General features: G+C 46.0%; 1 protein-coding gene across 1 annotated transcript in view; it reads left to right on the forward strand.

The window, feature by feature from the left end:
* Ugdh (UDP-glucose 6-dehydrogenase) overlaps positions 1-21,455 on the forward strand; it is a 28,033-nt gene extending 6,578 nt beyond the window's left edge. The window contains exons 2-12 of the mRNA XM_036201669.1: positions 32-200; positions 4,657-4,758; positions 5,631-5,831; positions 5,944-6,141; positions 6,575-6,722; positions 9,183-9,277; positions 11,419-11,549; positions 12,808-12,941; positions 13,364-13,455; positions 13,565-13,675; positions 20,640-21,455. Of these exons, the coding sequence (XP_036057562.1) occupies positions 39-200; positions 4,657-4,758; positions 5,631-5,831; positions 5,944-6,141; positions 6,575-6,722; positions 9,183-9,277; positions 11,419-11,549; positions 12,808-12,941; positions 13,364-13,455; positions 13,565-13,675; positions 20,640-20,747 (1,482 nt within the window). The 5' untranslated portion in view covers positions 32-38 and the 3' untranslated portion in view covers positions 20,748-21,455. The remainder of the gene's footprint in view (positions 1-31; positions 201-4,656; positions 4,759-5,630; positions 5,832-5,943; positions 6,142-6,574; positions 6,723-9,182; positions 9,278-11,418; positions 11,550-12,807; positions 12,942-13,363; positions 13,456-13,564; positions 13,676-20,639) is intronic.
* The last annotated feature ends 1,996 nt before the right edge of the window (positions 21,456-23,451 follow it).

The following is a 23,451-nucleotide window of genomic DNA, read 5'->3' on the forward strand; positions in this document are numbered from 1 at the left end:
TACTGAAGCGTTCTTGATGGTTTCCCTCTAGTTCAGTCATGGTTGAAATTAAGAAGATCTGCTGCATCGGGGCGGGCTACGTCGGTGGACCTACATGTAGTGTCATTGCGCATATGTGCCCTGAAATCAGGGTGACGGTTGTCGACGTCAATGAATCAAGAATCAATGCATGGAATTCTCCAACCCTTCCTATTTATGAGGTAAATTCTATATTGAACAGCTTTGTTTCTATGCTTGTGGTTCTCTTACTGTGTTGGTTAACTATTCTATATATACTAATATTGTGATAGCTATGGCTCTAACCAGTTCAGTGAAAAAAGTCTGGCTGGGCATGTTGGTAACACCCGGATCCCAGCTCTCAGGAGGACTGAAGTAAGTTCATGGCCTGCCTGGTCTGCATAGCTAGTTTAAGGCCAAGCAGGACAACACAGAGAGACCCTGCCTCAAAACAAAGCGAAGGTTCTGTATAGTGCTTGAATGTAGCTCATCCTAGCTTGATTAGCTGACATAGGCCCTGGGTTCCAGATAATAAGAAAAAAAGAAAGAAAAACAGACTAAGTGTGGTAGTGCATGCCTGTAATCACAGTACTTTAGAGACTGAGGCAGGAGGACTACTGAATTACATAATGAGTTCCAGGCCAGTCTGGGCTATATAGTGAGCAAAGAACCAAAAGTCCACAACAAAAATTCCAGATAAGAAAATGTTATGGGCCTTTGAGCTGGGAGTGTAGCACATGGTGAAGCTGTGTCGGGTCCTGAATTTCCTCTCCAGTACTGCAAAAGAGAAAAAGAAGACATTAAGGACAATAAAATGACAGTTATGTCAGGTGTGCTGAGATAGCAAAAAAGAAGTGTGCCAGAGATGGAGGTATTGCTCAGTCAGTTGGAGGGTTTGCTCAGTGCACAGAGTCCTTTTTTTTTTCCAAAAGGGACATGGTGCCACACTCAAGAGTTGGAGCCAGAAGGAACAGAAATCCCACAAGAGGGAGTTTGGGGCCACTTTGGGATACTTGAGACCCTGTCTCAAAAAATAGTGGACTACTGGGTGTGGTAGAGCATTCCTTTAACTCTGACACTAAGGAGGCAGAGGCAGCCTGATCTCTGAGTTCGAGGCCAGCCTGATCTATATATCAAGTCCCAGGACAGTCAGGGCTACATAAAGAGACCCTGTCTCAAAAAAATACTCAAAAAACACAAAGATAAGTAGAGGCTGGGTGTGGTGATGCATGCCTTAATCCTAGTGCTTGGGAGACAGGGTGGCAGACCCCTGAGTTTCAGGACAGCTGGAGCTGCATGAGACCCTGCCTATAAATAAATGTTTCATTTTTTTATATAAGACTAATAATTATTTGTGATATTTCATGTACAGTGCTTAATGATCATATCAGAATAACTAATCCTATTTATCACCTCAGAACATTTACCATTTATTTGTATTGAGAGAATTTTTCCGGGCTGGAGAGATGGCTCAGCAGTTAAGAGCACTGACTGCTCTTCCAAAAGCCTCAGGTTTAGTTCCCAGCACCCACACGGCTGCTCACCACTGTTACCAACGAATACAAACTTTTAAAAAAGAAAGAGAATTTTCTGTACACTATTTTGAAGTTATCTGATTAACAGTTAGCAGCCAGTGAGCCTGCTGTCTCTAGAATGTTAGAAGTTATTCTTCCTGTCCAGCTGGACTTCTGAACCCATTACCCATATTAACACTACAGCTCCTCCCTGACTCTGGGAATCACAGTTTGCTCTCTATGTGATCAGCTCCTCTGGCTTCCACATCATCGAGAACATGTGTTATTTGTCTTTCTGAACCAGATGTGCTTCATTTAACAGAAGACTGCTTAACCTGTGCTCTGCAGAGTCCCACCTCCATAACTTCCTTCTCGTTTTCTAGAACCCAGTCAGAATAGCCAAAGCAATCTAGTCCAGTGGTTGTTCCTGTTTACAATTTAATAATAACAGTTATACCTCCTCCGGTGGCTTGTGTTAAAAGGCCTGGGCCTGGGAGGTAATGGCTCAGCTGAGAAAGGCATTTGCTATCAAACCTGATGGCCTGAGTTTGATCCTGGGATCCCCATAGCAGAAGGAAAGAAAGAACTATTCCCAAAAGTTGTTCTTTGACCTTCATATGCACACTATGGCAAGCATGTGCTATGGCACACTTGCATGTACACACACACACACACACACACACACACACACACACAAATGAATGTAAAAAATAAGTTAAAATTGATAAAGAATAGGACTTTACATGTATGGATGTTTTGTGTCCATGTTTGTGTGTGCACCGCATGCATGCTCTTGGAGGTCAGAAGAGGGGGTTGGATCCCCTGGAACTGGCATTATGAATGGTTGTGAGCATCATGTGAGTGCTGGGAAATAAACCCAGGGCCTCTGCAAGAGCAACCTGTGCTCTAAACTCCTGAGCCATCTCTCCAGCCCCCACTATAAATTCTTTAAAAATATATAAATAGACAAATGCAGAGATAATAGCAAATGAATCCCTGTGGCCTCATCACTGTTGGAGCAGTTATGAACATGACCACTTTCCTCCCATCTCCCACCATCCCAATTATTTATGATTTCATCTGTTATAGTTGCATTATGTGCATCTAAAGAATGATTCTTCTTGTAGGCATGAACACATCACCATTCGTTACTAAAAACAAAAAATTTTACTATGTTCAGGTGGTGGTGGTGGTGGTGATGCACACCTTTAATCCCAGCACTCAAGAGGCAAGAGGCAGGTGGATCTCTGTGAGTTCCAGGACAGCCTGGGCTACAGATCGAGTTCCAGGACAGCAAGGACTGTTATATAGAGAAGCCTTGTCTCGGAAAACCAAAAAGAAAACAAACAAAAAATTTGAAGCACTCTTGGGACTGGGAGTGTAGTCTACTGAGAGAATGGATACTTAGCATGTTCTAGGCCTTGAGATCAGTCACCACCACCAAAATACCCCCCCCAAAAAACAAAACAAAAGAAAAAGCTTATGCATGTTCATCTCTCCACTAGTTAGTTTAAATCAAGGACTGAGTAAGATTCCCATTTTGCAGTAGAATGATACCACGTAAGTATCTTATTTTAGTTCTTTTGAGACAGGATCTCACTGGACAGATCAGGCTAGTTGGTCTCAAGCTTGCAGACCTCCCATCCGAGTGCTAGGGCCCAGGTGTGCACACCACACCCCGCTGTGTCTTTTTTGTTTGTTTGTTTTTTGTTTTTCAAGACAGGGTTTCTCTGTGTAGCCCTGGCCATCTTGAACTCACTCTGTAGCCCAGGCTGGCCTCGAACTCAGAGATCCGCCTGCCTCTGCCTCCCAGTGCTGGGATTAAAGGTGTGTGCCACCACCACCACCACCGCCGGCAGCCGTGTCTTTTGTAAGTCCACAGCCTTGTCTTTTTCGGCTCACTGGTGACCCTCCCTTGTTAATGATTGTTTTCTCCCCTGCTCTTCAGCCAGAGAAACTAGTCTGTTGTGGACATTTTCAGAGTAGATTCTCCTGGCTGACTCCTGGGCTCCCTTGAGTATTTCTGACATTTTTCTGTATCCTTTCTTTTCTGTAAATTGGCAGTTAGCTCTAGAAGACACATCTTGATCAGATTTAGGCTTAGTTTTTCTCTCTCTCCAAGAAGACTTTTGGACTGACAGGATGACTCTGGGTAAAAGTGCATCCCACCAAACCTGACGACCTGAGTGTGACTCCAGACCAGGTCGAAGGAGAGGACTGACTCCCAAAGGTTGACTTCTGACCTCCACAAGTACACGGTGCACACCCACAGCCACACCCAAAATAAATGTGAAAGTTAAACTTAGACTTTTAAGTGGTAGTGTTCCTTTAATTTTTTTTTCCTTTTTTGGTTTTCCGAGACAGTGTTTTTGTTTTGGAGCCTGTCCTGGATCTCGCTCTGTAGTCCAGGCTGGCCTCGAACTCACAGAGATCTGCCTGCCTCTGCCTCTGGAGTGCTGGAATCAAAGGTGTGCACCACCACCACCCGGCCTTTAAAATTTTTTTAACATAAATATATCACCAGTAAAACTGCATGGGAAAAAGTAGATTTTCAGTGTTTCTTATAGTAGAATTTGGAAAAACATATATTATTGTCTCTGTGTAAAGTAAACACTGGCTTTTGCAACCACTTCTATGGTGTGAATTCTGGGGGTGGGGGGTATAACACTGCATTCATAATGACAATGCAGAAAGTGTGCTTGAAATCCCGGGCCTTGAGGATGTGATAATTGAGTTGATAGGAGGAGTTGAGTTAATGGTTAACGTATGACCCAGGTACAGGGTAAACAATGACAAAGCGTTTTAGAGCACTGATCTTTGATTGTGCAAGTTCAACTTTGCTTCATTTAATGATGACGTTCTTACGTGCCGCATTTTGTGTATGATTCGCCCCCTTTTCTGGTTTTCACAGGACCTCCCAGTGTAGCCTGGTCTGACCTCAGATTCACTGTGTAGCTCAGCCTTCCAGGTGACAGGCCCCGGGTGTGCACAGCTGTGCCCAGCCATCCTCCGCTGTTGTAAAAAGATGCTGCTTGGAAACCTAGACCTTTAAATTCCAGCACAGTCTTCCCCTTAACGAAGCTGATTCTGCTGCTGTGCTGGATAATACTGTGTGTTCACCTCCTTTTCCTCTGTCCTTCTCTAGCCTGGATTAAAAGAAGTGGTCGAGTCCTGTCGAGGGAAAAATCTATTTTTTTCTACTAATATTGATGAGGCCATCAGAGAAGCTGATCTAGTATTTATTTCTGTAAGTAGTTTCCTTTGCCATGTGATTTTTTTTTTTTTTAAATATTCCTGTCTGTGAAAATGTCTTTGTTTTATTTGGTATTAAACCACACAAGTGCTCTTAACTGCTGAGTCATCTCTCTAGCCCTAGAATTTGTTTTTAAATACTATAATAGGAGCTGCAGAGATGGCTTAGCTGGTAAGTGGGGCTGCTCTTCCAAAGGACCTGAGTTCAATTCCCAGCACCCACATGGCAGCCTACAAATGTTTGTAACTCCAGGTTCAGGATCCAACCCCCTCTTCTGACCTCCATGGGCACTGGGCAGGCACATGGTTCATGTACATACATATAGCTAACATACACATAAAATAAAATTATTTTTTAAAAAGACCATGGTGCCGGGTGGTGGTGGCGTACGCCTTTAATCCCAGCACTTGGGAGGCAGAGCCAGGCGGATCTCTGTGAGTTCGAGGCCAACCTGGGCTACCAAGTGAGTTCCAGGAAAGGCGCAAAGCTACACAGAGAAACCCTGTCTCAAAAAACAAAACAACAAAAAACCCCAAAAGACCATGGTAATATATTATACATGATAGACAGAGGCACTGCTTTAGAGTAAGGACCTGAATTCATCCATTTTTGTCTCCTGGCCTTAGCTGGGAACCTGCCGGCCTACCCTCGTATCTAGGTATCTGGCACACGTAAGACAGCTTCTCCACAAAAGAGTTCTCTGGATGTTTCCAGTTGTTTCTTTTCGGTGCCTGTATCTGTAAAGTGCGTTGAGTGGGTCTGTGAGAGTTAAGACCATGCCTACTGTTGATGGTGAACTGCATGTCTTGACAACACTGAACAGCCCTCCCAGGCCCTGCATTCTCTATCCCAAATGCCTTCACTAGGTGAACACACCAACAAAGACCTACGGCATGGGGAAAGGCCGGGCAGCAGACCTGAAGTACATTGAAGCGTGCGCTCGCCGCATCGTGCAGAACTCAAACGGCTACAAGATCGTGACGGAGAAGAGCACCGTCCCCGTGCGGGCGGCGGAAAGCATCCGCCGCATATTTGATGCCAACACAAAGCCCAACCTGAATTTACAGGTAGGAAGAAAGAAAACGCTAGAATCTGATTCTTCCCAGGTCAAGACGGATGCTTTAAAGTTACCCACAATTCATCTAGCCTGGAACGTTCCTTCGTGTATCCCTCTTCTAGGTACTGTCCAATCCTGAGTTCTTGGCAGAGGGGACAGCCATCAAGGACCTGAAAAACCCAGACCGAGTCCTCATTGGAGGGGATGAAACCCCAGAGGGCCAGAAAGCTGTCCGGGCGCTCTGTGCTGTGTATGAGCACTGGGTTCCCAAGGAAAAGATCCTCACCACCAACACTTGGTCCTCAGAGCTTTCCAAACTGGTTAGTGCGGAGCTTGCAGCCCTTCCTTAAATCTCTTACTGTGGTTAGGTAGTGCATTCGGTGTTACCCCGGCTGGTGTCAAACTCACACCCTGCCTCAGCTTCCTGACTGTGGGGAGGGATCACTGCACAAGTGCGCGCGCGCGCACACACACACACACACACACACACACACACACACACACACACATTTATTTTGCTTTATTTCTTTCAGTGCTGGGGATTAAACCTGAGGCCTCACCTGTTAGTCAGGTTCTCTACCCCTGCAATTTAATCTTCTTGACTTGTCTTCCTAATCAGCCTTCACTGTCTCCTCAAAGTGAGCGCATCAGTCTCTTATGCCTGCTCAGTAATTTGCGTCACCTGACTATATACACCGGCACTTGAAATTGCTGTCTCGCTCATCGTCTTCTCTCATCTCTCTTTATTTAAAGGCAGCAAATGCCTTTCTTGCCCAGAGGATCAGCAGCATTAACTCCATAAGTGCTCTGTGTGAAGCAACAGGAGCCGATGTGGAAGAGGTGGCCACAGCTATCGGCATGGACCAAAGGATTGGAAATAAGTTCCTAAAAGCCAGCGTAGGTAAATACAATGTTTCTCTACATAAAATGGGTTACTAAAGCTTCCAGCCTTATAGAAGGTTTTTGTTTTTGTTTGTAACTTAATATCCTTTAAAAAAAAAAAAGATTCTAGAGGGGGCTGGAGAGATGGCTGATGGTCAAGAGCACTGGCTGCTCTTGAGGATCTGAGTTCAATTCCCAGCACCCACATGGTGACTCAGTCATCTGTAACTTGAGTTCCAGGGCATCCTAAGCTCTCTTATGACTTACATGGTGCACATGCATACATGCAGACAAAACATTCATGCACATAAAACAAATCATTTTTTTTCCCCTTTTCTTTTCTTTTTTTTTTTTGTGGTTTTCGAGACAGGGTTTCTCTGTGCAGCTTTGGAGCCTTTCCTGGATCTCACTCTGTAGACCAGGCTGGCTTCGAACTCACAAAGATCCTCCTGCCTATCCCGAGTGCTGGGATTAAAGGCGTTCGCCACCACCGCCCAGCCATAAAACAAATCTTAAAGGGCCTGTAAGATGTCTCAGTGAGTAAGGGGCACCTGTCCCCAAGCCTGGTGACTTTGAACTCACATGGTAAAAGTAGAGAACAGATGCCCTCAAGTTGGTCTCTGACCTCCAAATATGAACGGACTTACACATAGTACCTTCCCATAGGTTGTAAAGACTAAGTGAAGTTAGGCATGTTTATCCTTCCCCTAAGGAAGTAGAGGCAGGAGAATCAGGAGTTTGAGGCTAGCCACGGTTACATAAGTTGCCTGGGGTGCCTTTGAACTTATTCTGTAGCCCAGGCAGGCTGTGAGTCTTCTGTGCTCCTATATCAGTCTCTGAGGTAGTTGAGATTACAGGCATGTGCCACCAGGCCTGGCCACAGCATAGTTGCCCAATCTATGAATCCAACTTTATACCAGCCCTGTAGTCAGTTCTCATTATTTGTGGTAGTTATGCTGTATTTTAGCACTAAAAATACTGTATAGAACACAACTTAGTGAAACCCTGTCTCATAATAAAAAATACATAAAGGGGGTTAGGACAGTGTTAGAGTGCTTGCTTAGCATGCACGCTTGTGCATACACACACACACACACACACACACACACAGAGCTAGTATTTCTAAGGCTAAATGTTACTTTCTAGTACTGTTTTCTCTAACTATAATAAAATAGTTTCTATTTACATAAGGCATAGCAAGTGTCATGTTCTATAACAATACTTTATCTATCTCCTTTAAGTTGTTTTTTTTTCTTTTAAGACAGAGTTTCATACAGCCCAGGCTTGCTTTAAACTTGCTATATAGTCAAGATTGGCCTCAAACTCCCGCTCTTCCTGCCTTTACCTCCCCTGAGCCAGAATCACAGATGTTCGAAACTACACTTGGCATTTTTGCTGTCTATGACCTAATAAGGAGGTGCGTTGATTTTGTCTTTAGACAGTATTCAGATTCAAGGAAAGTGTGAACCTTGCTCAGAATCCTACAATGCTGAGGCCAGATGATTCTGACACTGAAGTCCCTACCTTCCTACTGCAGCCTGAATTATGCGAGCTCAAGGGTGAGCTAGCACACCTTGGCCCAAATCCAGCTCACAGCTTGTTGTACATGAGTCCAATATAGTGTGGAATATAGTCATAACACACCCACAGCCTGTCCCTTGTCTTTGCCTACTATGGAGCTGCAGTGGCAGAGATTTTATGTCCCACAAAGACTGAAATATTTACCCTCTGGCCCTTTACTGAAAGTTTCCTAACTCTGTAGTAAAGTAGGAGGCAGAGGCAATCATACCAGATAGGTCCAGAAGAAACAGATGATAAATGTAAGTGGAAGGTCAAGTGGCCTTGTGCATGACCTGTCTGTTCTCACCACTCACGGTGGTCACTCTAAACCACCCATCCCTCTTCTAACCTCTGAGGATAGTGCACATACATACATGCAGGCAAAACCCTCACACACACAAATAAAATACTTTTTTGGAAGGAGAAAAGGTCACATGTAGCTTTAATGAAACTTGTGTTGGGGTACTGTTTGGTAAATATTTGAAGAGCTGACTAACTACTTGTAAATGTTATGTGATTTATAAATCTGCTTTTCCTATTTTTTTTCATGTTGATACTGGGTCTCATGTAGCCCAGGCTGGACTTGAACTCACCATGTAACTACAAAAATTTTCTGCTATCTGAATTTTATTTTATTTTATTTTTATTTTTATTTTTTGGTTTTTCGAGACAGGGTTTCTCTGTAGCTTTGGAGGCTGTCCTGGAACTCACTTTGTAGACCAGGCTGGCCTCGAACTCACAGAGATCCACCTGCCTCTGCCTCCCAAGTGCTGGGATTACAGGCGTGCGCCACTACCACCCGGCTGAATTTTATTACTTAAAATCTAAATAAAAGCTACCAATGTTGTATAAGTTTTGCTACAGGATTTAGTTTCTGGATCTTACCTGAAAATATTGTCAGTTTTTTTTCTTCCTTCAGGTTTTGGTGGCAGCTGCTTCCAAAAAGATGTTCTGAATTTGGTTTACCTATGTGAGGCCCTGAATCTGCCCGAAGTAGCTCGTTATTGGCAGCAGGTATGTATCTTTGTAGTCAAAGGCTTCTGATTAGAGTCTAATAAGCAATGCTCCCTTGGTGAAATGTTCCAGGAACTCAATTTACTGTTTCCGGTTTATTTAATGAATGTCTGTTTTCACTTAGTCTTTTTTCCTAGTCAACTGTGATGGGCATTTTTGATACATCAATACTTCCCATTTTATAGTTAAATTTGCTCAGAATGGATCAGGAAGTAATATTGTCCTTCATGTTTGAGGGTATGTGTTTGACACTGTCTCATGTAAACGGGCTGGTTTTGAACTTGCTGTGCAGCTGAGAATGACCTTGAACACCTACTGCCTCTGCCACCTCCTAAACGTTAGAATTACAGGCATGCGCCATCATAAGAGACAGGGTCTCACTGTGTAGTCCAGGCTAGCCTGGAACTTGGTGTGAAGCACCCACACTGTAATGTTTTCAAGTGGTTTGCATCTGTGGACGCTTTCCTTCCCCTCTTTCAGATTCACAGAGCTAAAACGGGAACCTCTTCCTGGCTTATCAAACGCTTGCTTATTCTGGGTACGCTTTGGGGGCACTTTGCATGCAGAACATCATTTTTAGATGAGAGAAGAGGCCGGGCGCTGGTGGTGCACGCCTGTAATCCCAGCACTTGGGAGGCAGAGGCAGGTGGATCTCTGTGAGTTCGAGGCCAGCCTAGTCTACAGAGCTGGTCCAGGACAGGCTCCAAAGCTACAGAGAAACCCTGTCTTGAAAAAACCAAAAAATAAAAATAAGTAGATGAGAAGATACTTTGAGAAATGATATAACTTGCCTACGGTACCGGCCAGGATATGCACCGTTCCCAAATGGTTTCCTGAGTCCATAACTTTTCAGATTTCAGCAGTAGCTACGTGAGAGTCTGGAGAGATGGCTCACTTTCTGTGTATTTCACTCAACCTAGCCGGGGGCTTCATCTTGCCAATCATTATGTACAAAATGCACATGAAGTCCTGATTTTTCAACACTCTGGGCTCCTTTTCAAGCTGCCAAGAACTTGAGATGGTTCCTGAAAGCTTTTGAAAAAGCCTCCTTGTTCCCCATGCTCCCTGCACCAGCAACTTCAACTAGCAGATGTGGCAGATGCTCCCAGATGCTTTTACTCAGGATGTTTGTCTGAAAAGCTTGTCTAGTACTTGTGGTGTCACAGTTGGTGTAGAAGCAGCTCTCCCTCTGTGTGGTGTTTGTTCCTAGCCATTTTCTTCGCATGGTGAGATGGTGAGCTTTGGTGAGTTGGTGAGTTGTAGTCAAATTTCTCTGGTCCTGCCTTGGCCAGCAGTCTGGATGAATCCCTCACCTGAAGTCCTGCAGCCACTTACAAAATAATTGCTCCAAAGGAGGTGGCCGGCTTCTCTCCTGACTTCCCGGCTACAGGAGAGAAGAAATTTTCAACTACAACTCGCCATTCACCAAAGCTTTCCTCTTCTGTATCTCTGCTTCTCTTCCCCCTTTCCTCCTTGGTAATGGTGAGTTGGTGAGCTTTGGTGAATGGTGAGTTGCAGCATTTGAGGAGTGCTTGGAGAGCTGATTGCGTACCACTTTTCTCTCTGGGGGGTTGAAGCTAGCTTGGAGGGGAGTGCCTCATTTAGGCTGGCTTTGTGGCTGCATCTCAGGTGCCTTCAGAAGTCAAGTCTAGCTGTGTTTCCGTCTTTTCATCCGCCCCCGCTTCACTCACCCACCGCAGACCAAGCCAAATGAAAATGAATGTTTTCAGAAAGGCTCTAAGGAAGGGAATGGGTGGACTTTATTATTACTACTATTTGTTTTTTATTATTATTTGTTTTTTTTCAAGACAGGGTTCTCTGTGCAGCCCTGCCTGGCTGTGCTGGAACTTGCTTTATAGACCAGGCTGGCCTGGAACTTAGAGATCTGCCTGTAAGTGCTGGAATTAAAGGCGTGTGCCACCACATCTGGGAATTGGTGGATTTTTCATTTTCAGATTTAAATCTAAATGACAGTGTTGAGTAAGCTTTTTCAGATTTAAATCTAAATGACAGTGTTAGGTAATCTTTTCCATGAATATGTAAACCATATATTTATACAGTAGCACTTACTATAAAACCAGATGTATGGCCTAGACTGCACTTTAATAACCTAACATTGTATGTTATACATATAATTTCAGGTCATAGACATGAATGACTACCAGAGGAGGAGGTTTGCTTCCAGGATCATAGACAGTCTGTTTAATACAGTGACCGATAAGAAGATCGCTATCTTGGGGTTTGCATTCAAAAAAGACACTGGTGACACCAGGTATCAGTTCTTTTTAAAAAAATGTTTTTCAAGATTTATTTATTTACGTGCATTGGTGTTTGGCCTGCGTGGATGTCTGTGTGATGGTGTCAGATCCTCTGGAACTGGAGTTACAAACAGTTGAGAGCTGCCATGTGGGTGATAGAATTGAATCCAGGCCCAGTAGCCAGTGCTCTTAACCACTGAGCCATCTCTCCAGCCCTCTTTAAAACATTTTTTTAAAAAGTTTTGTAGCTGGAGTTTTCTCTCCAGGTCCCGCCAAACCTGGCAGTCCGACAGCCCACTTATAAAATAATCACTCAGACGCTTGTATTATTTAAACTGTTTGGCCTAATGGCGCAGGCTTCTTGTTATCTACTTCTATCTTAAATTAACCCATTTCTATTAATCTGTATTTTGCCATGTGGCTTACCGGTACCTTACATCTTCCTTGTCATGGCGGCGGCTGGCCGTGTCTCTCTGCCTCAGCCTTCCACTTCCCCCAATTCTCTTCTGTGCTTGTCCTGCCTATACTTCCTGCCTGGCTACTGACCAATCAGTGTTTTATTTCTTAACCAATCAGAGCAACACATTTGACATACAGAACATCCCACAACAAAGTTTTGTTTTGTTCTTTTTAATTTTACATATGCTTGGTGACTCATGGTATTAATCTCAGGAGCCATAGGTAGGGACAGGTAGATCTCTATGAATTGGAGGCCAGCCTGGCCCATATAGCAAGTACCAGGCCAGCCAGGGTTACTTAGTGAATATGTGTGCATGCATGTGTGTGTGTGTGTGTGTGTGTGTGTGTGTGTGTGTGTGTGTGTGTGTGTGTGTGTTAGCCAGTTGTGGTGATGCACGCCTTAATCTCAGCACTTGGGACGCAGACACAGGTAGATCTCTGTGAGTTCGAGGCCATCTTGGTCTACAAAGCAAGCTCCAAGACAGCCAGGGCAGTTACACAAAGAAACCTGTCTGGAAAGACAAAAACAGGCAAATGAAAGCACCTGTATCCTCGAGACTTAGGTGCGACTGGAACTTACCACCATATCTTAAATTTCCTGATTTTAGAATATGTCATTTCGCTGAGAGGCGGTGGTGACACCCACCTTTAATCCCAGCACTATGGAGGCAGAGGCAGGCAGACCTCTAAATTCGAGGCTAGCCTGGGCTACCGAGGGAGTTCAGGACAGCCAGGGCTGCACAGAGAAACCTTTCTGGAACAAACAAACAAGACTGTGTCGTCTACAGCAACACTGACTCGTTTCTCCCTCAGAGAGTCCTCCAGTATCTACATTAGCAAATATCTGATGGATGAAGGTGCGCACCTCCATATCTATGACCCCAAAGTACCCAGGGAACAAATAGTCGTGGATCTTTCTCATCCGGGTGTTTCAGCAGATGACCAAGGTAGGATTCTGTTCCGTAAATCATTTTGGATACAAGTGCACACACCTGCTTTTCCTTTGAGACCTTTAGTAGCTGCATCTTCCGCTGCTAATTGTCAGGGGTTGGCCCTGTATTCAGCTTCATTTCTCAGAAATTAAACCTTAGGAAGTCTGTCCTCATCTTTGATCTGAAGTCGTCACCTGGGTTTTAATCTAGTCATTTCTGCAGAGGCCAGGGATCTAGCTCAGGGTACTCCACAAAGCCCTAGAGAGTCCCAGGAAATACTTGTGGAGAAAGCTGGGGGTGCTCCTGGTTCCCCATCATTCCCACTCAGTCATCTCTTCACTTCTGTCAGACACGCCTTCTCAGGACTAGTGTTAAACACTTAACTTCAGACGCCTTGTTTCGCATTTCTGTTTTGGTCATTGTTGCTATTTTTATAGTGTCCAGACTGGTGACCATTTCCAAGGATCCATATGAAGCATGTGATGGTGCCCATGCCCTTGTTATCTGCACTGAATGGGACATGTTTAAGGTGACGTCTCAAAAATTACATTAAGAAAAATTCTAGAGGTGTTCCCATATCAGCGCAGGTTGAGTATGTGTCCATGTGTTCTAGTTCTTCATTTGCTATATTGTCACAGGAACTGGATTATGAACGGATTCACAAAAAAATGCTGAAACCAGCCTTCATCTTTGATGGACGACGTGTCCTGGATGGGCTCCACAGTGAGCTACAGACCATTGGCTTCCAGGTAATCAGGATTCTGGACTGGCTTTTTTGTTCGTTTGATCTTGTCATTATCACTTTATTATTCTGTGTGTGTGTGTGTGTGTGTGTGTGTGTGTGTGTGTGTGTGTGTGTGGTTTGGGGGGGAGACATGTTGGAGGTCAGAGGACAACTCGAGAGTCAGTCCTCCCCCCTCCTTTATATCTGCCCATAGAACTTCGGGCTTGTGCAGCAATACCTTTATTTACCCTCTGAGCCATCTCAGTGGCCTGGTCTGTTATAAACCCACTGTATGAGTTTTAGAATTGTCATATTTTCTTTCCTTTCTTTTTTTCTTCTCGAGACAGGGTTTCTCTGTGTAGTTTCGGTGCCTGTCCTGGATCTCACTCTGTAGCCCAGGCTGACCTCAAACTCAGAGATCCTCCTGCCTCTGCCTCTGCCTCTCAAGTGCTGAGATTAAAGTTCTGCACCACCGCTGCCCTGCAGAATTGTCATATTTTCTAATTTAGCAGTTAGATAACCGGGCAAGAGGTCTTCTCTGGGAAGTCCAGATTTTTCGGTGACCATTCCACTCCTTCCCTGTTGTGACATAAAGTTGGTCTCCTTTACTTAGCCGCTGAGAGGGCATCAGGTGCCTGTCGTACAGCGTGTCCCTAGCTCACCTCATAGCATCTGTCACGTAAGAAGATACTGGTTACATGGTGCATTCCTCATGGTTTTTCACAGCTGAGCTTCATACCCCAGTGAAGCCCTGGGTGATGGGTGGGCTTGGATTGTGGGTGGCCACTGAGGAAATGCTTCATTGTAGCAGCCACATGGTCATCCTCGTGGGAGCATAGTTAGCATCCACCTCACCAGGTACCTAGGATCATCAACTGGTGTTCATCCTATACCTTCCAGACACTCAGTGCTGTCCCTGTGCTGTGAGAGGTCTGAAGGGAGAATATGGAGTTCCTGAGACCAGCCCTCTTTTCAGTCAAGTTCACTGATTGTGGAGCTTGGGAACGCTGATAGAACCCGTCCCGAGCAGTGCATGTGTGTTCTCAGCTCTGCCCCAGTTCTGCATCTGTGTTCTCAGTTCTGCATCTGTGTATTCTCAGCTCTTCCCCGAGTTCTGCATCTGTGTTCTCAGCTCTACCCTGAGTTCTGCATCTGTGTGTTCTCAGTTCTGCCCTGAGTTCTGCATCTGTGTGTTCTCAGTTCTGCCCTGAGTTCTGCATCTGTGTGTTCTCAGTTCTGCCCTGAGTTCTACATCTGTGTGTTCTCAGCTCTACCCCAAGTTCTGCATCTGTGTTCTCAGCTCTGCCCCGAGTTCTGCATCTGTGTTCTCAGTTCTGCCCTGAGTTCTACATCTGTGTTCTCAGCTCTACCCCAAGTTCTGCATCTGTGTGTTCTCAGTTCTGCCCTGAGTTCTGCATCTGTGTGTTCTCAGTTCTGCCCTGAGTTCTGCATCTGTGTGTTCTCAGCTCTACCCCAAGTTCTGCATCTGTGTGTTCTCAGTTCTGCCCTGAGTTCTGCATCTGTGTGTTCTCAGTTCTGCCCTGAGTTCTGCATCTGTGTGTTCTCAGCTCTACCCCAAGTTCTGCATCTGTGTTCTCAGCTCTGCCCCGAGTTCTGCATCTGTGTTCTCAGCTCCACCCCGAGTTCTGCATCTGTGTTCTCAGCTCTTCCCCGAGTTCTACATCTGTGTATTCTCAGCTCTGCCCTGAGTTCTGCATCTGTGTTCTCAGCTCTACCCCGAGTTCTGCATCTGTGTTCTCAGCTCCACCCCGAGTTCTGCATCTGTGTTCTCAGCTCCACCCCGAGTTCTGCATCTGTGTTCTCAGCTCTATCCCGAGTTCTGCATCTGTGTTCTCAGCTCTACCCCGAGTTCTGCATCTGTGTTCTCAGCTTCATCCCGAGTTCTGCATCTGTGTGTTCTCAGTTCTGCCCTGAGTTCTGCATCTGTGTGTTCTCAGTTCTGCCCTGAGTTCTGCATCTGTGTGTTCTCAGCTCTACCCCAAGTTCTGCATCTGTGTTCTCAGCTCTGCCCCGAGTTCTGCATCTGTGTTCTCAGCTCCACCCCGAGTTCTGCATCTGTGTTCTCAGCTCTTCCCCGAGTTCTACATCTGTGTATTCTCAGCTCTGCCCTGAGTTCTGCATCTGTGTTCTCAGCTCTACCCCGAGTTCTGCATCTGTGTTCTCAGCTCCACCCCGAGTTCTGCATCTGTGTTCTCAGCTCCACCCCGAGTTCTGCATCTGTGTTCTCAGCTCTATCCCGAGTTCTGCATCTGTGTTCTCAGCTCTACCCCGAGTTCTGCATCTGTGTTCTCAGCTTCATCCCGAGTTCTACATCTGTGTGTTCTCAGCTCTACCCTGAGTTCTGCATCTGTGTGTTCTCAGTTCTACCCTGAGTTCTGCATCTGTATGTTCTCAGTTCCGCCCTGAGTTCTGCATCTGTGTGTTCTCAGCTCTACCCTGAGTTCTGCATCTGTGTTCTCAGTTCCGCCCTGAGTTCTGCATCTGTGTTCTCAGCTCTACCCTGAGTTCTACATCTGTGTGTTCTCAGCTCTGCCCCGAGTTCTGCATCTGTGTTCTCAGCTTCACCCCGAGTTCTACATCTGTGTTCTCAGCTTCACCCCAAGTTCTACATCTGTGTTCTCAGCTCTACCCCGAGTTCTGCATCTGTGTTCTCAGTTCCGCCCCGAGTTCTGCATCTGTGTTCTCAGTTCCGCCCTGAGTTCTGCATCTGTGTTCTCAGTTCCGCCCTGAGTTCTGCATCTGTGTTCTCAGTTCCGCCCTGAGTTCTGCATCTGTGTTCTCAGTTCCGCCCCGAGTCCTGCATCTGTGTTCTCAGCTCCGCCCTGAGTTCTACATCTGTGTTCTCAGCTCTGCCCCGAGTTCTGCATCTGTGTTCTCAGTTCTGCCCTGAGTTCTACATCTGTGTTCTCAGCTCTACCCCAAGTTCTGCATCTGTGTGTTCTCAGTTCTGCCCTGAGTTCTGCATCTGTGTGTTCTCAGTTCTGCCCTGAGTTCTGCATCTGTGTGTTCTCAGCTCTACCCCAAGTTCTGCATCTGTGTTCTCAGCTCCGCCCCGAGTTCTGCATCTGTGTTCTCAGCTCCACCCCGAGTTCTGCATCTGTGTTCTCAGCTCTTCCCCGAGTTCTACATCTGTGTATTCTCAGCTCTGCCCTGAGTTCTGCATCTGTGTTCTCAGCTCTACCCCGAGTTCTGCATCTGTGTTCTCAGTTCCGCCCCGAGTTCTGCATCTGTGTTCTCAGCTCCCCCCCGAGTTCTGCATCTGTGTTCTCAGCTCTATCCCGAGTTCTGCATCTGTGTTCTCAGCTCTACCCCGAGTTCTGCATCTGTGTTCTCAGCTTCATCCCGAGTTCTGCATCTGTGTGTTCTCAGTTCTGCCCTGAGTTCTGCATCTGTGTGTTCTCAGTTCTGCCCTGAGTTCTGCATCTGTGTGTTCTCAGCTCGACCCCAAGTTCTGCATCTGTGTTCTCAGCTCTGCCCCGAGTTCTGCATCTGTGTTCTCAGCTCCACCCCGAGTTCTGCATCTGTGTTCTCAGCTCTTCCCCGAGTTCTACATCTGTGTATTCTCAGCTCTGCCCTGAGTTCTGCATCTGTGTTCTCAGCTCTACCCCGAGTTCTGCATCTGTGTTCTCAGCTCCACCCCGAGTTCTGCATCTGTGTTCTCAGCTCCACCCCGAGTTCTGCATCTGTGTTCTCAGCTCTATCCCGAGTTCTGCATCTGTGTTCTCAGCTCTACCCCGAGTTCTGCATCTGTGTTCTCAGCTTCATCCCGAGTTCTACATCTGTGTGTTCTCAGCTCTACCCTGAGTTCTGCATCTGTGTGTTCTCAGTTCTACCCTGAGTTCTGCATCTGTATGTTCTCAGTTCCGCCCTGAGTTCTGCATCTGTGTGTTCTCAGCTCTACCCTGAGTTCTGCATCTGTGTTCTCAGTTCCGCCCTGAGTTCTGCATCTGTGTTCTCAGCTCTACCCTGAGTTCTACATCTGTGTGTTCTCAGCTCTGCCCCGAGTTCTGCATCTGTGTTCTCAGCTTCACCCCGAGTTCTACATCTGTGTTCTCAGCTTCACCCCAAGTTCTACATCTGTGTTCTCAGCTCTACCCCGAGTTCTGCATCTGTGTTCTCAGTTCCGCCCTGAGTTCTGCATCTGTGTTCTCAGTTCCGCCCTGAGTTCTGCATCTGTGTTCTCAGTTCCGCCCTGAGTTCTGCATCTGTGTTCTCAGTTCCGCCCTGAGTTCTGCATCTGTGTTCTCAGTTCCGCCCTGAGTCCTGCATCTGTGTTCTCAGCTCCGCCCTGAGTTCTACATCTGTGTTCTCAGCTCTGCCCCGAGTTCTGCATCTGTGTTCTCAGTTCTGCCCTGAGTTCTACATCTGTGTTCTCAGCTCTACCCCAAGTTCTGCATCTGTGTGTTCTCAGTTCTGCCCTGAGTTCTGCATCTGTGTGTTCTCAGTTCTGCCCTGAGTTCTGCATCTGTGTGTTCTCAGCTCTACCCCAAGTTCTGCATCTGTGTTCTCAGCTCCGCCCCGAGTTCTGCATCTGTGTTCTCAGCTCCACCCCGAGTTCTGCATCTGTGTTCTCAGCTCTTCCCCGAGTTCTACATCTGTGTATTCTCAGCTCTGCCCTGAGTTCTGCATCTGTGTTCTCAGCTCTACCCCGAGTTCTGCATCTGTGTTCTCAGCTCCACCCCGAGTTCTGCATCTGTGTTCTCAGCTCCACCCCGAGTTCTGCATCTGTGTTCTCAGCTCCACCCCGAGTTCTGCATCTGTGTTCTCAGCTCTACCCCGAGTTCTGCATCTGTGTTCTCAGCTCTACCCCGAGTTCTGCATCTGTGTTCTCAGCTTCACCCCGAGTTCTACATCTGTGTGTTCTCAGCTCTACCCTGAGTTCTGCATCTGTGTGTTCTCAGTTCTACCCTGAGTTCTGCATCTGTATGTTCTCAGTTCCGCCCTGAGTTCTGCATCTGTGTGTTCTCAGCTCTACCCTGAGTTCTGCATCTGTGTTCTCAGTTCCGCCCTGAGTTCTGCATCTGTGTTCTCAGCTCTACCCTGAGTTCTACATCTGTGTGTTCTCAGCTCTGCCCCGAGTTCTGCATCTGTGTTCTCAGCTTCACCCCGAGTTCTACATCTGTGTTCTCAGCTTCACCCCAAGTTCTACATCTGTGTTCTCAGCTCTACCCCGAGTTCTGCATCTGTGTTCTCAGTTCCGCCCTGAGTTCTGCATCTGTGTTCTCAGTTCCGCCCTGAGTTCTGCATCTGTGTTCTCAGTTCCGCCCTGAGTTCTGCATCTGTGTTCTCAGTTCCGCCCTGAGTTCTGCATCTGTGTTCTCAGTTCTGCCCCGAGTCCTGCATCTGTGTTCTCAGCTCTGCCCTGAGTTCTACATCTGTGTTCTCAGCTCTGCCCCGAGTTCTGCATCTGTGTTCTCAGTTCTGCCCTGAGTTCTACATCTGTGTTCTCAGCTCTACCCCAAGTTCTACATCTGTGTTCTCAGCTCCACCCCGAGTTCTGCATCTGTGTTCTCAGCTCCACCCCGAGTTCTGCATCTGTGTTCTCAGCTCTACCCCGAGTTCTGCATCTGTGTTCTCAGCTCTACCCCGAGTTCTACATCTGTGTATTCTCAACTCTGCCCCAAGTTCTGCATCTGTGTTCTCAGTTCCGCCCTGAGTTCTGCATCTGTGTTCTCAGTTCCGCCCTGAGTTCTACATCTGTGTTCTCAGCTCCGCCCCGAGTTCTGCATCTGTGTATTCTCAGCTCTACCCTGGGGAGTTCTGCATCTGTGTTCTCAGCTCCACCCCGAGTTCTGTAAAGTACTAGCAAGTTGTTACTTTCTACCTCCTGAAGCAGTGTGAGCATGGCGTAGAGGCTCCCGGCAGAGTTAAGTTAGGGAAGATTAAAAAAGCGTTGCTGGAGGAGGGCCATCTGCACTGTGGCGCACAGAGGGCCTCAGTGCCTCGTGCAGGTGGCAGGAAGGCCTTATCTACTCATTACAACACTGCATCTGGTTTCTTTAGCCTCTCACTCGCTTGTTAAAGGGCCATTTCTCCGTCATTTGTGAGACACTGGGTTTAGGAAGAGTCGGCTGACAACTTCAGCTCCTGTCGGACCTTGGAAATTCCTCCATCCCACCCTCCTTAGCCCCAGCAGGACTGCTTTTTTGGGTTGTGACTTAAACTCAGGAATGTTATTTTTAATTTTTGTTTTTCGAGATAGGGTTTTTCTGTGTGTTGCCCTGGCTGTCCTGGAATAGCACTGTACACCAGGCTAGCTGCAAGCTCACAGAGATTTACCTGTCTCTGCCTCCCAAGTGTGGGTTGCCCAGCTGAGTGTTATTTTTTAAAATGTTATTTCTAAGACGTATGTAGAAAGATACATATTTAAAATTATTTTAGTCAGTTGTGGTTTCGCTTAGGAGGCAGAGGCAGGTGGATGGATCCCTGAGTTCCAGGCCAACCTGGCCTACAGAGCGAGTTCCAGGACAGCCAGGGCTACACAGAAAAAAAAGGTGGTGGTTGTCTGGGGCTGGAGAGATGGTTCAGTAATTGAGAGTACTCACTTTTCTCCTCAAAGTCCTGAGTTCAGTTCCTAGCACCCACATGGCGGCTCCCAACTGAGGCCTTCTGGTGTACAGATGTCCAAGCAGACGAAAGTACCCATATACATGAAAAGTGAAGTGCTTGTGTCTATCACGTGATGGTTGAGGTGTGCTGGTCCGTGCACCCCAGCATGTGGGAGGCAGAAGCAGGAGGGTCTCTGAGTTAGAGGCCAGAGCGTCAGAGCAAGACCCTGTCTCTAAAACCCAAACAAAACCAAGCCAGCAAAGTGGGGCGACACTTGATTCTAGAAACACAAAAATAAAGGTGCGAAGATCTCTCAGCAAGTCAGACAACTTTAAAAAGTGTTTCTCTTATCTCTCTATATTGTAGATCTCTTACATATGTGCCTATGATTAATAGTTCTATTTTTTTTCCCTTTTCAGATCGAAACAATTGGCAAAAAGGTGTCTTCCAAGAGAATTCCATACACTCCTGGTGAAATTCCAAAGTTTAGTCTTCAGGACCCACCCAACAAGAAACCCAAGGTCTAGATACTCCCATTTTATGTGGTTATTTTGGTACTTCAAGGTAGCCAGCGTCTGTGTGATATTAAATGGTAAATGAGCTACATGTTTTTAAGGAAACAAAAATATTTTTTTAATCACCAAATTTATACTAGCTATATGGGTGTTAGCATACCTAGGAATTATGAGTCAGGAATAATTTTTACATATTTTTATATTATTATCCTCTGTTATTGAATGGATGGAAAACAATCATGTTGGTTTCAATGTTGTCAATTTTTGTAAAATAGGAACTTTGAACACTTTCCAGCATTACAGACTGTCCAGACTGGGAAGGGCAGTTCTCCTGGACGTGGTTTGTTTGCTCACCATTAACTGGGATTTTTAAGCCATGAAATCACTGTGCTACTATGTATGGGCCTGTTAAAGTTCTCTGTCCTTTGGTTTTAATGTGATATGTCATTAGTGGTTTTAATTTTTTTTTGTTTTTCCCCAAAAGATCACTCTGCATTTCCTTCCCTGCCTAACATGAATAGTACTTTCTTTTTTGAAAGACTTTAACCTGAGGAGAAAGTCAGTCTTGTGGTCTGTGTTGTTCCTTAGCTTTCACCACTGATTGCTACTTTTGCAGCCTGAGTCCAAAAGTGTTTGTTACCCTCATTTAATTATGTCTGTTACAATTCTATTATTTTCCTTTAATCAAGAAATCCAATAAAAATCTCATGTGTAAATTAAGATTTTCTAAGTTATCTTTTTTATATGCATTTATTTGGAGGGGATGTGGATGGAGGGCAAACCATGTGTGCAGAGGTCAGAGAACAAGTAAGTTAGGTGGTCAGTTCTCCTTCCAGGTGGGTCCTGCCTGGGCTTCAAACTCAGGTGGTCACGCTTTAATCCCAGCACTCGGGAGGCAGAGCCAGGCGGATCTCTGGGAGTTCAAGGCCAGCCTGGTCTACAGAGTGAGTTCCAGGACAGCCAGGGCTACACAAAGAAACCTTATCTCCAGACAAAAACAAAAACAAGAAAATTAGGTACTCCTTTTTTAATTGCAGGAAGCTTCTGTTCCTAGAGTGGGAAAGTAAGTAATTATTTGTGGAATACAGTTATAATTGAAAAGGTAGAAAATGGGCCTTGGACATTTTCTGTTTGTGATGGGAAAGAAATATGTGATTCAGCATATAAATGGGCACAGCAGTCTGAAGACAACTCTTCTGGGTGGGTTAAAGACCACGGTTTTCAAAACAAAGAATGGGCCAGTAGGATGGCCAGGTGGGTAAAAAGACACTGGCCACCAAGTCTGATGGCCTGCGTTTAATTCCCAGGAACCACGTGGTAGAGGGGAACCAGCTCCCCCAAGTTGTCTTCTCACTCCTACTCTCACAATGTGGCACACAAGCTCACGAGTGTGTGCCAACACACACACACTCCACATCACAAAATCAGAACTTTTTTTTTCCGAGACCGGGTTTTTCTGTAGCTTTGGCGCCTGTCCTGGACTAGCTCTGTAGACCAGGCTGGCCTCAAACTCACAGAGATCCACCTGCCTCTGCCTCCCGAGTGCTGGGATTACAGGCGTGCGCCAAAAACTTTTTTTAAATGTAAAAGAAAATGATTTTTAAAATGAAAGTGCTAAGGGCCAGAGACATGGCTTAGTCCCTGCTACACAAGCCTGAGTTTGACCCCTGGAACCCATGTAAAGGTGGAAGTGAAGTTGTCCTCGTATGGGGGCCTGTTTTCAGGTTCCTCGTGGCTTTACCCAGCAGGTCCGCATAGAGGATGATTAGGACCACGGGCCTGAGTGCAGGTGTCTGAGATGGTCTGCACTTGGCTGTGCTGGGGGGAGGTCTTTTGCTCCACCCTTGATGTTTCTTTATAAATGCCTTAGGGCAGAGACATTCGGGGCAGTTGGAAAAGGTTCCAGGCCCTCTCAGGGGTATCTTGTATTTTCTGTTTATCTCCACAATCTAAATCCCTCTAATATTTCCTGCTGCTCGCTCTCAAGAAAACTCTGGGGAGCTGTGGGGTTGGTGGGTAAACACCCCTCCACTCAACTCTGATATTTACATTATGAATCATAAAAGCAGAATTAGTTATGAAGTAGCAATGAAATTAACTTATGCTTGGTTGGAGGTCACTGCAACATGAGGAATTGTATTAAAGGGTCACAGCATTAGGAAGATGGAGGACCACTGTTCAAGAGCACTGGTCAACCTATGGAGACCGCACCCCTAAAGAAAACTGACACCCAGCTGTCAGTAGCTCCTCAGCCCTTCCTAGCCCCGTGCGGACTGACTGGATCCGGCCTGTGTTACGGAGTCCATGTATGTGTAGATGTACATGTTCCTCTAACTCCAGTTCAGAAGACATCCTTCACAGGTGTGAGACAAAACACACACACACACACACACACACACACACACACACGTATCCATATGTGTGTAGAAGTACATGTTCCTCTAACTCCAGGTCAGAAGACATCCTCCACAGGTGTGAGTACTACACACACACACGTTAGTTTTTTTGGTTTTTTTTTTTTTAAATATTTATTTATTATGTATACAGTGTTCTGTCTGCACGTATGCCTGCAGGCCAGAAGAGGGCACCAGATCTCATTACAGATGGTTGTGAGCCACCATGTGGTTGCTGGAAATTGAACTAAGGACCTCTGGAAGAGCAGCCAGTGCTCTTAACCTCTGAGCCGTCTCTCCAACCATAAGTAAAGTTTTTAAAA

Source organism: Onychomys torridus, chromosome 10, assembly GCF_903995425.1.
Source record: "Onychomys torridus chromosome 10, mOncTor1.1, whole genome shotgun sequence".
Lineage (NCBI taxonomy): Eukaryota > Metazoa > Chordata > Mammalia > Rodentia > Cricetidae > Onychomys > Onychomys torridus.